This window comes from Monodon monoceros, unplaced genomic scaffold (genome assembly GCF_005190385.1).
Source record: "Monodon monoceros isolate NGI ecotype Baffin Bay Population unplaced genomic scaffold, NGI_Narwhal_1 Super_Scaffold_18, whole genome shotgun sequence".
NCBI classification, from domain to species: Eukaryota; Metazoa; Chordata; class Mammalia; order Artiodactyla; family Monodontidae; genus Monodon; species Monodon monoceros.
In genome coordinates this window covers 162,177,135-162,190,601 of record NW_021703774.1, presented here as the reverse complement: position 1 = coordinate 162,190,601, position 13,467 = coordinate 162,177,135, and the positions used below count along the sequence as shown (strand labels likewise).

At 47.5% G+C, this 13,467-nt stretch overlaps 1 protein-coding gene across 2 annotated transcripts in view; it reads right to left on the bottom strand.

Annotated features, from left to right (window-relative positions):
- STPG1 (sperm tail PG-rich repeat containing 1) overlaps nt 1-13,467 on the bottom strand; it is a 49,829-nt gene that overhangs the window by 16,311 nt on the left and 20,051 nt on the right. For both annotated transcript variants that reach the window (XM_029230177.1, XM_029230176.1), the window contains exons 5-6: nt 7,335-7,436; nt 2,836-3,006 (exon numbers count right to left, since the gene is read on the bottom strand). In XM_029230177.1, the coding sequence (XP_029086010.1) occupies nt 2,836-3,006; nt 7,335-7,436 (273 nt within the window). The remainder of the gene's footprint in view (nt 1-2,835; nt 3,007-7,334; nt 7,437-13,467) is intronic.

Genomic DNA, 13,467 nt, shown 5'->3' with positions numbered 1-13,467 from the left:
ATGGTCATTTCTTGATTAACAAAGGAAGTTATTCCTTTGGAGTCATAAACATTTATTGCATGATTACTGCATGCCAGGACCTGAGCTGGGCCTCGGAGATAGGAAGCCAGGGTGAAGGAGCAGTGGGCTGGGGAGGTGAAGGCATGAAGCACTAACACCACTGCTCTTTTGTTATCATGGCAGCTTCCTAACTGTTTTTTCAAAATCCACCCTTAACCCACACTGCAGTCCATTCTCCACACAGCAACTGGAGGGATCTTTTTTAAAAGGTACATCAGAAGACATCACTCCACACCTCCTATACTCCTCAAGGAGGGCTTCCCAGCACACAGAGAACAAAATTCGAACTCCCTCCTGGGGTCTTTAGGGCCTTGCATGAACTGGTCTCTGCCTATCTGTCTGGCCTCTCCTCGTTCCCTCTCCCCCAAGACCCCCTAGTTCATTCTACTTTAGATACTTTGGTTTATTTTTGGCTGCGTCACATGTCTTACAAGATCTTAGTTCCCTGACAAGGGACTGAACAGGGGCCCATGGCAGTGAAAGCGCCGAGTCCTAACCACTGGACCACCAGGGAACTCCCTCTAGCTACCTTCTTACAGTTCCCCATGGGCTAAGGTGTTTGCTGTCCCAGGACCTTTGCACGTGCTCTTCCCCATCCCAGGACTTTTGCGCATGCTGTTCCCCCAACTCTGGCTCTTCCCTCAATCCTTGAGTCTCAGTCTCAGGACCTTCTCTGACCACCCAGTCTAAAGTACATGGTATTGCCAACCTCCACACCCCACACATACTCTCTTTCTCAGGCTCCAACTGTTTGTCTCCCTCAGAGCTGGCCACACAGTAATTATTTTGTTGGTCTGTCTCCTAGTTCTCATCTTGAGTTCCCCACTGCAATCTAAGCTGTATCACTGGTCTGGCACAGAGCAGCCACAGGATTTATGAAGGGAAGCCCAGCAGGGCTGGAACATGGGGACTCTGATCACTCCCCAGCTTTATACCTCGGCACCCGCCCGTGCTCACCGATGTGGGAACAGTCCCTTCAAGCTGGGTAACTTTGGGCAAGTCCCTTCCCCTCTCTGAGCCTCAGCTTCCTCTTCTGTAAATTGAGAATAAGAGAATCCACTTCCTGGGTTCTTGTGAGTATGAAATAAGTGAATACACAACTCTTAGAACAGCACATAGGCCGTGAAAAGTGCTTCATCATATCATCATCATTCTTATTTTCAGGCTCTGATTACCCTAAGAGAAGAGTATCTAGAGCTATACTACCCCAAACAGTAGCCATTGGCCACATGAAGCTATTGAGCTCTGCAAACATGGCTGGTCCACATTCAGATGTGCTGCAAGTATAAAATATACACTGAATTTTAAGGACTTAGTACAAGGGAAAGAATGTAAAACATCTAATTAATAATTTTTATATTGATTAGATATTGCCATATCTTGAATATATTGGGTTAAATAGAATCTATAATTAAAATTAATTTCATCTGTTTCTTTTTACTTTTAAATGTAGCTACTAGGAAAACTTAAATGATGTATGTGGCTCCTGTTATACTGATATTCCTTTTGGACCATGCTGGCCTAGCAGGCACTTGTATTGCTTTGAACATGTTATAATTGATTGGATTCATCATAGAAGGTAGGCAGGCTCTTTGTAGTCAGAAAAATCAATATTATTTATAAATATTATAAAAGAAAAAGGAAATTTAAAATGAAGTATTCTAAGACCAAAATATTCTTAAATATAGTGTAATAATATTACTACCTTATGTACAATTCATGTCTTAGGTATTTCAGAGTGCTTTCATATTTGTAGTCTCATATGCTTCTTATAATAACCCTGTAGGGCAAGTATAATTAATTCCCTTTTACAATTGAAACTCAAGAGGTAACGGGGCTTCCCTAAAGACAGTTCTACCAGTTTTCATGTATTGTAGAGTCCTCGTGCACCAGATATTGTGCTAGGTAAGCACTCAGCCTAGACTATCTCATTTAATGTTTACATTAACACCATGGAGTAGACATATAACCCCACTTTACAGATCAATAAACTGAGTCCTGAAAGGTTAAGAGACTTGCCCAAAGCCGTACACAGTTAGAAAATGGCAGAGTCGAGATTTGAACCTGAGTCTGTCTCTTACCTGTTAACCACACCATTCTGCCTCAGTGACTACAAAGTGATGGGAAATGGTGAACCACTGCTGTTAAAAAAACCCAATTTTCTGATATGGGAAGATAGAAGTTTATTTTCCCTGTAAGAATAAAATAGTGTCAGGGCTTCCCTGGTGACGCAGTGGTTGAGAGTCCGCCTGCCGATGCAGGGGACACAGGTTCGTGCCCCGGTCCGGGAAGATCCCACATGCCGCAGAGCAGCTGGGCCCGTGAGCCATGGCCGCTGAGCCTGCGCGTCCGGAGCCTGTTGCTCCACAACGGGAGAGGCCACAACAGTGAGAGGCCCGTGTACCGCAAAAAAAAAAAAAAAAGAATATAATAGTGTCTGCAGATAAAGTGGTACGTAATATAATCATCGCTACAGATGAGAAAACCGTCCCATAAAACTTATGTGATAAGAGTAATTGCAGTAAGTATTTTCCAGGGCAGTGGTCTTCCCACTGCTCTATACTGACTTCTGTGTTGCCCACATTTTTCTCTGGGTTCTGCAAATTCCCTATGAGAGTTTTGCCCAGCCTCATGTAGCCATTGGGTAGTCAGCAACTGCTAGCTGGCTTACCAATTGCAGTAAATGCTATTCCCCAAAGCTCCCCCCTTCCTTTCTTTTATTTTAGCAAACCATTAATTCAATATATATTTAAGAAGCATAGGCAGTGTTCTTACATTGTAATGGTTTGGTGCGGGAGTTTCAAATTTGAGAACTTTCACGAAGCTTGGCAACTGGAACATGCTGGAACAGGAATTACTGAAGTCTTTCTTCGAAACAAAACGTGATGGTATAGTGTACGCGTTAGCTGCAGGGTATTTAGAGACGATGGTGTCCAGTCGGGCACACTGTGAGGAGAAAGTCAAGGGAATCCACATCATCACGTATCTTATGGCTCCGAAGGGCCGATGTCAAAAAGATGGTGCCCAGCACCAGGTCTAAACACATTTTATAAAAGGTGAAACCCTGGCAGGTAACAGTGATAAAATGACCTTGGGCTTTGAGAATTTGCTCTTGGAAAATGCAAGTTCAGACCTGTGTTAACTTCTGTAAACTAACTCTAATTATTCATCTTATGTTTGGGACTTGGCAAAGATAATTCTTCCATAAAAGCATTTCCACCCAATCTCATTTCAGGACACTTATACTTGTCCCATCAGCTGGTGGGTGACTTATATGATGGGACGCTTTACACTTGCTTCTTCCAACCTTGGTTTTCCTTTGAGTAAAACCCTCACTTTTTGTTTCTAAGTTTAAATAATCCAAATTTCCTAAATAACAAGTTTGCTTCTAACATCTTAAAGGTACAAGGCTCCATAGGGCTTGCCTCCCACCCACACCTCCTATCCACCACCTAATCACTGATTTCATAAAACTCTACGATATTTTTGCTGTCTCAACAGAAACCAATCCTACTTCTTCCAGGAAGCCATGATAAACTATTTTCACTTAAAAAAAAAACAAACAGAATCAATGTTTGCCAAATGAACAGGGACAAAAGCCATAAAAACTCGGCGATAACATCACCTTACCCTGGGATAGTATGGCAAGTATTGAAGTCTGATAAGACAACAACAAAAAAATTTCATTATTTTATGGGTAAAAGCTTGAGAACATTGCCCTGGGTTTCCTCCACTTGACAGGGGTCAATAAACAAGCACAGAAAGTGGGGGAGGTGTGGGAAGGCATCAGCCCCTCGCCTGACTTCACTCTGTACGTGGCGGCAATGGTTCTCACCATCTGGTTCATAGACCCAGTAATGTGGGTGGATGTGCCACCAGAAGCAGGAGTGTTCTTTCCAGAGTCTTAGCTGTCCTGAGTCTAACCTGGGTTCGAGTCCCAGCTCCACCTCCTCCTAACTGTAAGGATTCATTGATGTTCCCAGAAGTAAGGTCACCCCAGCCTTGAACTCACCTTACCTTTGCATTTGGGGCAATAGTTAACCCAGTACTTTGCAGGGGTGTTGCATTGGATCCTCATGACAACCCTGGCTCGAGGATATTATGAATATCCCCACTTTACAGATGAGGACCCTGAACTTCCTCAGCTAGCGAAGTGTTGGAACCAACATTCTCGCCTCCATGAGAGGATATGGATCAGATATCCATTCTGAAGAAGAATGAGCCGAGAGGAGTCACAGCAATGCGTTTGCAGCTACAAGATGAACAGCTGATAAATGCCTGTGGGAGGTTTTAGCTCTGGAAGAATCACTACCCGAAATCTGCTGTGCCCGACGGGGCAGACACACCTCTGCTCTTTCCTTCTAACTTCCACAGAAGAAGGGTGGCAAGGTCAGACCTTCCTTGGTGCTGCCATTTGTAGCGTGTCTATCTTGAGTCACCCAACAGAGTGGGCAGAGGATGTTCTTCTAAAGCGCTAGTTCCCAAAGTGTGTTCCTCGGCCTTCCAGGTCTGTGAGATAAGGTTGTGTTGGTGGTAACGGCAGCAGGGAGAGAGTTCCAGGGTCAAATAAATTTGAGAAGTTTCACACCATGTTCCCATTTTGAAGATTCATAACACACGTTGGTGTAGTAAATGCTCTGGGAAGGTCTGCAATAAAGAAACCTCTCTAGCTTTGGGGTTTTTTTTCTTTTAATATTTATTTATTTATTTATTTTAGTTGCACTGGGACTTAGTTGCAGCATGCAGGATCTTTGTTGTGGCATGTTTAGTTGCAGTGTGCAAGCTCTTAGTTGCAGCACGTGGACTCCTTAGTTGCGGCATGCACGTGGGATCCAGTTCCTGGACCAGGGATTGAACCCAGGCCCGCTGCATTGGGAGTGCGGAGTCTTACCCACTGGACCACCAGGGAAGTCCCATGTCTAGCTTTGTTTAAACAGCCTTCCCCAACCTTCCTCCATCATAGAATCTTTTGGCTTAAGATACCTACTAACATACCCTTTGGGAAAAACTGTACTAAAAAATTCCTATTCGAGGCAAAGTTTCATAAAGCATTGCGGTAGAATTAGCCTGAGTCTAGTTGAAGTTGACAGTCACTCAACAACCCTCCCTGCCCCTTGGCTTTCTTTTCATTGCCAGGCCTCCGGTCTCCAATTTGGCCACATGCTGGCATTTATGAACCTCTGTCCAGCTCTTCCAGAGCCGCTGCTGCCACCAGACAAATACGGAAAGGCCATGGACACCTCCTCCCACCTGCCCCATTTAACTTCCTAGTCCGTCCCGTGAATAATTCTGGAGCAAAGCTTTGGAATACCGTCGTGAAGCTCTTCAGATGATTTGAATTTAGGCGGATGACAGGTCCTCTCAAAAGGCTGGGCGCTGTTGCTCCAATAGTCATCAGGAAGTTTTTAAAGCGTGTTGACCCACAGAGTCTTTTGGTCAGCCTCACCCAGAGAGACACGCTCCTGCTGGCCATGCTGGCTCCAGTAAGGCAGACCTTTCTCTGACGGGGACTACTTTTGATTCCCTCAGGGAATTGGGATCCGGAAACAAGAGGCACTGAATGTGAAAGGCAGCAAAAGAAGGGGCGGAGGAATGAAATTCTCGTCCAATTTGGGAAGGAACAGAGGCGAGATGTGGGGATTTCCTGACAGACTTCCACCAACCGCTTAAGGTCCCTTCCCAAGGATATAGGAACTTATGTGTTTACAAACAGAAATAGAAACCCCCATATCCATCACAGCGGGGAGAGGAAGCCTGAACAACTCACCTTCTGCCTTCTTTTGGGTTTGGTCTGAATTTTTTAAAGACCTGATTAGATCCTGTCTTACACAGGATCCTGTCATACACAGAGCTTCCCTTGGACCCCTTCTCCAGGTGGCCCAGCCACGTCATTTGGAAAGTTACTACATGTAAAGCCTAGCAGGGAATTGATAGTGTGCTCTGATTCAGTGCCTTCTCTGGCACCAGGCAGGAATGGGCAGTGCCATTATTTGGCAACGTCTCAGAGAGAAAACCTAGGTGCTGCAGGAAGTCTTGTTTGTGACTCAGGTGGTGACAATCATAACATTCAACATGTTTATAATGCTCTGCAATTTCAAAGTCTATTTTACTCATTGCAACGTCAATTTGCCCATCGCCTCCAGGGAGTCTCCACTCGATGAGGCAACTGGGACACAGAGGGTGACGTGCTTGAGGTCACATCGAGAACCCACAGCTGAGTCAAGATTGGGTCTTAAGTCCTGTCTCCTGTGTCAGGCCATTGGGAGATGGAACTTCTTTTGCAGATCGCTTTGGAGTCTCTTTACTCACGGGGCTTGGGACAGAAGGAGAAGTAGAGGCGTGGTTATTCTGTGAACTCACTGGGGGCATGTGCAGCCTCAACGTCTTTGCTAATAAGGAGTTAACTCCAAAGTCGGTTTTCTCCTTGAGTATTCAACCCTGCCAAGCTTGAATTCCAATAAGTGGCTGCATTCAGTGTGTCTTAAATGGTCTCTTTGTGTGTGGTTTTTTTAAAAAAAAAATCAATTCCAGTGTCAGGTATCGTAATACATTTTTGCAAGAGATTATTATAAGTTTTAAAGGGACAGACGGCATATGTGTTTTGTTAATGCTGGAGTTTGGGTTTGCTTTCTTTTTCAATTTCCTCCCTCAGCTAGTCTTACCCTACTTTGACCCTTTCTCCTTGTTATATCTATTTTTCTTGGCAACTGATAGGTGTTCAAATAAAGACTATCCTTGCCCAGGTCTGGTCAGAGACATTGGAACTTCATTTAGCTACTTGACGGTTGTAGCCTTCCACAAAGATAAAGACCCACATCTTACAAAGGAGAGAAATGGGGAGGAGAGGAATATCATTAAATTACCTGCCTGCTGCCTGTTTTCTTTTTGGTCCCATCAGATTTCTCAGTAACTCGAATAACCCAATTAGATTAAGCAGTGTAAAAAGTCCTATTAGGGCAAGATGTATAATAATAACTTTTTTCCTGGTCTGCCTAAAAATCTCAAGAAAACATCTGTAAGTCCATTCCACACTGACAAAATTGGTTTTGGATGATCAGGTTCTGAATATTCTTCTAGCTTCTCTTCCCACTCTGGCAACGCTAGCAGTGGGGAAAAAAATTCCTTAAAGACATAGGCTCCAGTTTACCTGCAGGAAATTTGAGGAGGCAGTTACTCTCCTAATTAGAACCACGGGCCTTTGGAGAGAAGGGACCAGTTGTGCAATGAATGAAGGAAAGTACCGAGCAGTTAATGTTCAGAGAAGGGGTTCTCACCATAGAGGGAAAAGTACACGTCCCTTTCTTAGACAACGACACACTGTCAAACACAGGCGACTGGTGAATGACGTTGTAGAACCCAGGACCTGGGATATCATCCTGAAAGGGAAGAGAACGTAGTGTCATTGGGATACTTTCAATTCCATGGTGCTTTTCTGCAAGTTTTACATCCATTAACACTAAGCCTTACTGTAACCCTCTGGGACAGGCAGGGATGCCACCTCGTGGATGACAGCCGGGCTCCACCAATTCCTGACCTGCCCAGTCACCATCTCAGTTAGCAAGCGCTGGGGCTGGAATTCCACCCCGGGTCTGGGACCGCCCCCCCACCCCCACCCCAGGGCCCTTGCTCTTTCCACGGTGCTGTACTGCATTCCAGGAGAATGCTGTTGTTTCTTTGTGCCATTAGAGATACGAGCAGAAAATGCAATCCTGAGTGCGGCAGCGGCTGTGCAGTGTGTGTGTGCAGTGTGTGTGTCAGTGTGTGTGTCAGTGTGTGTTGACTGGGTTCACCAAACCCACGGCGAGGGAAGGGTGACTGATTTCATGTTCACCACACCCCACCTGACTCAGCTTCCTCCCCAGCCTTTCAGAAGAGAAACCAGGGAGTGTTTCTGTTTATAAAGCAAAATGAAACAAAAACAACCTTCATCCCAAACAAGACCATTTCTAACTCTCAGACAAAAAGAGGCGGGTTCATGGGGCTCAAGTCCTAAGTGATGCGGGTACGTTAGAGAGGAACAAACAAAAGCTTGATTTCTAAGCTCATTTCTGCCGTCACAGTTAATGGGGCTTGGGTCTCATTTCCCATGCTCGTTACCAGGGGGAAGTAAATGTTGACAAAAGTTGGCCAGGCAAGTGACATGAAATGATAAGGATGCCCCACCGTCTCGAGAGTTTACCGGGTGCCTCCTTGGTGCCAAGAGCTTTTCAAAGGTCTCGTTTAATCCCCCGGTGAGAAAGGGATGCCCCCATTTTATAGATGGAGACACTGAGGCACGCAGAGATGAACTTGCCCAAGGTCCCACTGCTGTCAGTGGCAGCACCTGAATTCAGCGCTACATGATGGTGTACACAAGCCTTTTGCAGTGGGGCTATTAGCAGGTCCATTTTAAGGAAAGCGAAGCCCGGAGACGTTGGGGCCGCAGCTAGTAAATGGTGAAGCGCAGATTTAAACCCAGGCAGCCTGACTCCAGAGCTTGCTACCTCCAAGACCTGCCACCCAGGCTCCTCCTGTCCCCACCATCCCTACTACCTTCCTCAGAGCAGAGAGAGAGCTCAAGGCACCACCAGGGCCTTCAAGGACGCTCCAGTGTGGCCCAATCAGTGTGTGATTATGGTTTAATATAAGGGCTATTAGCAGGTTCTTCTGTGCTGAATTTTAAATGCAGTGAGCCTTTGAGCCTTGCAGGTGGAGGCAGGGGAGCTGCTTCCTGCCTTGTAGGTGATTATGGTCCCTGGTGGACAGAGGGGGAGCTGACTACCAGGAGAGTGAGGCAGGAGATGCAGGAGATGCAGCCCGACCAGAAGAGCCCTGGCATGTGGGTGCAATTTGAGGTGCTACAGGAAGGAACAGAAAGAGGTTTTTCTCGGGGGCTGTTTGCAGGAATGGCATATGGTTTTTTTTGTTTGTTTTTTAAATTTATTTATTTTATTTATTTATCTTTGGCTGCGTTGGGTCTTCCTTGCTGCACGCGGGCTTTCGCTAGCTGTGGCAAGGAGGGGCTACTCTTCGTTGCGGTGCACGGGCTTCTGATTGCGGTGGCTTCTCTTGTTGCGGAGCCCGGGCTCTAGGCACGCGGGCTTCAGTAGTTGTGGCACGTGGGCTCAGTAGCTGTAGCTCGCGGACTCTAGAGCGCAGGCTCAGTAGTTGTTGCACACAGGTTTAGTTGCTCCACGCCATGTGGGATCTTCCCGGACCAGGGCTCGAACCCGTGTCCCCTGCATTGGCAGGCGGATTCTTAACCACTGCGCCGCCAGGGAAGCCCATGGCATGTGTTTATTGATGGTCACTGCATGCCGGGCACTGTTCTGAGTACTTTATACACACTAGCTCATTTAATCCTCATTTTAAAGATGAGAAGACAGGGCCCAAAGGGATAAGGACCAAGGTCACGCAGCAAGTAACAGAGCCAGAATTTGAACCCAAGCAGTGTGAGGACAGTCGACTCTTGACCACTAAGACAAACTAACTCTCAGACGAGTGCAGGATAAAATGTGCAGGATAAAAGGAAAAACAATCCCGCTGAGTTTTGAATTAGGATTCTAGCGTCAGTGCTGCTACTAGCTAAGTAACCTTGATCTAGTCACCTCTCTAGACCTCAGTTTCCTCATGTGTAAATCGAAGATGTTGCACTAAATGACTTCAGGCACGTTTTAGCTTCCAGAGTCCCTACAGCGAGGGAAAGCTGAAGCAGGAAGTGTAACTGCGACGCTTCTAGGTTGAAAGAATAAACAGTCTTGGACATCTCCAGCCCCCAGTCTGCTGCCACACTCCCAAAACCAGCATCAGCCCACAAGAATTTTCTGGGCACCTATATGTGTCTGAGGATCTAGGGTTGCCAGATAAAACACAAGCCTGCTCCATCCCACCCTGCCCAGTTAAATGTGAATTTCAGATAAACAACAAAAAGCTATTTTAGTATAAGTAGGTCCCAATCAATATTTGGGATATACTTATACTAAAGTAGTTTGTTATTTATCTGAAATTCTAAATTAAGCATCCTGTATTTTTATCTGCTAAATCTGGCAACCCTACTGGACCTTAATCACATTTTAATTCTGCCACATTGCAAACTGGTTTGAGTCCAGGACAAGTAGGAAGAGAGCTGTCACCTCTTAGCCTGGAGGGAGAGCATGCTGCCTATTTGCTCTTAATGAATATCCAAGAAGGGTCCTCCAGGCAGCAGGATGCTGGGGCTTGCCAGTGGTGGCTCAAGAGGGCGACTGTTAAATATTTTCAGAAATGTTGCTCGTGGTAGCTTGAAATTGACCAGGTTGGGGGGGGCGGTATTTACACCACAGTGATTGGCCAATGCTCTAAATCAGAACTTTCCTTGTGGAGGAGAGAGCTGGTTTACCAGCACACCACCACCTGCACTCCACACCAAGTAAGTTTCAAAGCTGCCTGGAGGGAAAGGTCCAGCTGTAGGGGGTTCAAGCTTTCTCCTGCAAAAGCTAGAGGTGGTGGATGGCTCCCTGGGAGGGCAATAAAAGTCCAGCCTTTGGCCTCTGAGATAACAGCTCATGTGACTAATGTTACATGAGGTTGATGAGTTCTGGCCTCTCAGCATCTCCCAGAGAGCAAGAATCCAAGTCGAAACTGGTGTGAACTCAGCCAGCCCTCGGCTTCTTGGCCGAGACCACCCCAGAAGGCAAACACCAAATAAACCAACCAAATAAAATGGGTGTGGGGAGGGAGAAGGGAAGAGAACTATTCATTTGAGCTCTGCTGACTGCCTGTTGTGTGTTCCACGGGGAGCTCTGGGCCAGGGCTACACCCGTTGTCCCCTGTGCACGTGAGAACTGAATGAGTCAATGCACGTCCCACCGGCCTCATCATTACCAGTCCTCAAGTTGCCACAACAGCCTCAAGGGAGCCAGGACCTTCCCTCGGCGGTTAAAGGCCCTCAGAGTGGGATGGAGCAAGAGATGATTGATGTTGCTGGGCAACATTTGGTGGAAATGCACTTTGAGAGCTCTTTTGAAGGATTAAAGTCCCAAATGGGCAGCACATGCCAAGGGCGGGACACAGATTGACATTCACTTGACCTTGGGATAGGTTTAGAGAGGTCATGAGGAGGAGGGGAAGAGAGGGAGCAGGGCATTTACTCCCTCACCCCAGACAGCTCCTTAGGGCATGGCAGGGCCTAGTGTCCACAACCTGGACCCGGTCACATCTGCACACAGCCTGGATTTTCTAGTCCCGATTTCATAGATTCTGTCCAATTAAGACTTTCAGGTTTGTCAGCCCATTTCCAGGTTGGAAAATGCGGTCTCTGCTGGATCATTGGCCAAAGCCCACAACACTAGAGCTGCCTTTTGACTCTTCAGGGATGTTCCGCTCTGCTTTGGTCTCTTATGGGGGTGGCCAGCTGGGGTTCTCAGGAGTGCACGAGATGAATGAAAACTAAGAGTCTGTGGAAGGGCTAGCGGTATATTACAGGAGGAAGACACGCCTGAGGTGGAAACAGAGCCCTGTCCTGTGGTTAACTCACTCGCACAAGTGCCCAGGAATTTGGGGTTCCTGCGGGAAAATTTTCCTTTTACAAATACTTCTGGTCTTAGGGTCTCGGAACAATGCATCCATCCACCCTTTTCTCAGGCTGATGTGGCCAAAGTGGTGATAGCATGGGCCAGTGTCTGCCCCCAGGGCACGTCTCCTCACTGGGCCTCAGCCCTCTCATCTGTGAACCTGCAAAGAGGCAAGTGCGGGTGTGGAGATCTGTAGTTTTCAACCCCACTCCAGGCCTCCATGAGGAACTCAGGGAAAGGGGGCCCGATCGGCAGTGGCTTCGAGCAGCAAGTCCCCTTTACCCGCTCCACCGACGGGCCTCAGCATGGGATGCTGTCACAGATGGGGCCCCTCTGCTGAGCCCAGGGATTTCGGGGTCACTGAAGCCCTTCTGGTTCAAACTGTCTACAACCCTGAGAAGTGCCCCTTGTAAGACGCCCTTCCTCCTTTCTGCTTTCTCCCCTCTCCCCGCCCCAACTCCATACACTAATGCCTGGCATCAAAGTTTCCAGGCCTCTGACAGCAGAGGAGAAGGGAGAGGCAGGGAGCGTACTGCAAGCAAGAAAATGACACTTTTTTGTTCACAATGGGGATCTCAGAAATGAAAGATCCCTGGGCGCCCTCAGGGAGCAACCAGGAAAAGTGGGATGAGTTCTCTTGAGGAGATTGTTTCTTAGTGGCCCAGGTGAAGAGCAGGTGTGGGGGAAGCCCAGGGACACTGGCCACCTGGGCAGAAGAAAATGGGGACCAGGTCTTTGCCCATCGCTGGCCTGGCTGGGTTGGAAACACAGTCAGACAAGAGAAGCCAAACCTGCATTTTCAAAGCATCAGTTTACGTCAGTAGCGTCTCTGAGCAACCGCGGTCCTCTTTTGCCGACCCCTCCTCTTTGTTAACTCTGGTGTCAGCTCATTAGCAGTCCTTTGAAATCCCCTGAGTGGAATGTGCGCCAAGACTCAATTCAACAAGCACACACTGAAGTCTGCTGTGGGCCAGGGCCCGGGCTGGGGCACCAGGATACAGGCGGTTGGCAGCTTAGATGTTCTAGGAATGGGATGGAGGAGACGCAGCAAAGCAACGCAAGATGGGTGGGACGAGTTCCCGTGGCTCGTAGACTTGAGTTGGGATCATTCATTCGACCCACTTTTGAGGGGCTTTGGGCGTCTGGAAAGGACAATGACTGCTGCCCGAGGAGTTCCGGCTGGGTGGAGACAAGATGCGCATGCCCATTACCACCCTGCCAAGTAGAAGGTGCTCGGGCATTCAGGGGAAGGTGTGCTGGCTTCCACCCGGGAGACGCGAGGAAACAGTGTGGGAGCCTGGAGCTGCTGCGAGGGTCGTCCTCACTCTGCCTGACCCTGGCTGTGCCACTTACTCAACTTTCTTTGTGTCCCAGAGTCATTATCTGAAAAGTGGGGATAACGGGACTTAGCTCCCAGGGTCATCGATTATGGGGATTAAATGAGTTCATAAAGGCAACATCTTCAAGGGGAGCCTGGCACACTGTCTGTGCCAGCCAAGTGTTTGCGATTTCCACCAGCGTGTCCTGCAGACCCCTGAGGAAGGGGTGCTGGTGACTGATATGGAAGTGGTCAGGCTTCTAGAGCAGGAAGGTCGGGCAGACCCCACTGTGGTTCAAACACGCAGCTGAGTGCACATGCGGGGAAATTATCCCCCTGAAGATGGCGGTCTCTGCAGACTGAACTTCCTTTCATTGAAAAAGCTCTGACGTTAAAAAATTCATTTAAAAATATCCCTGGTCTGGTGCCTTATCAAGGCAATAAGTGAACCGTATTAACTTTGTACAATTTCACCACAAATTAAACACTGTCCTGCTTACCGCTGGGGAGGGTGGATTTGCTGTCAGGCTATGTCTGAAATTAACATGTATTTTAAAA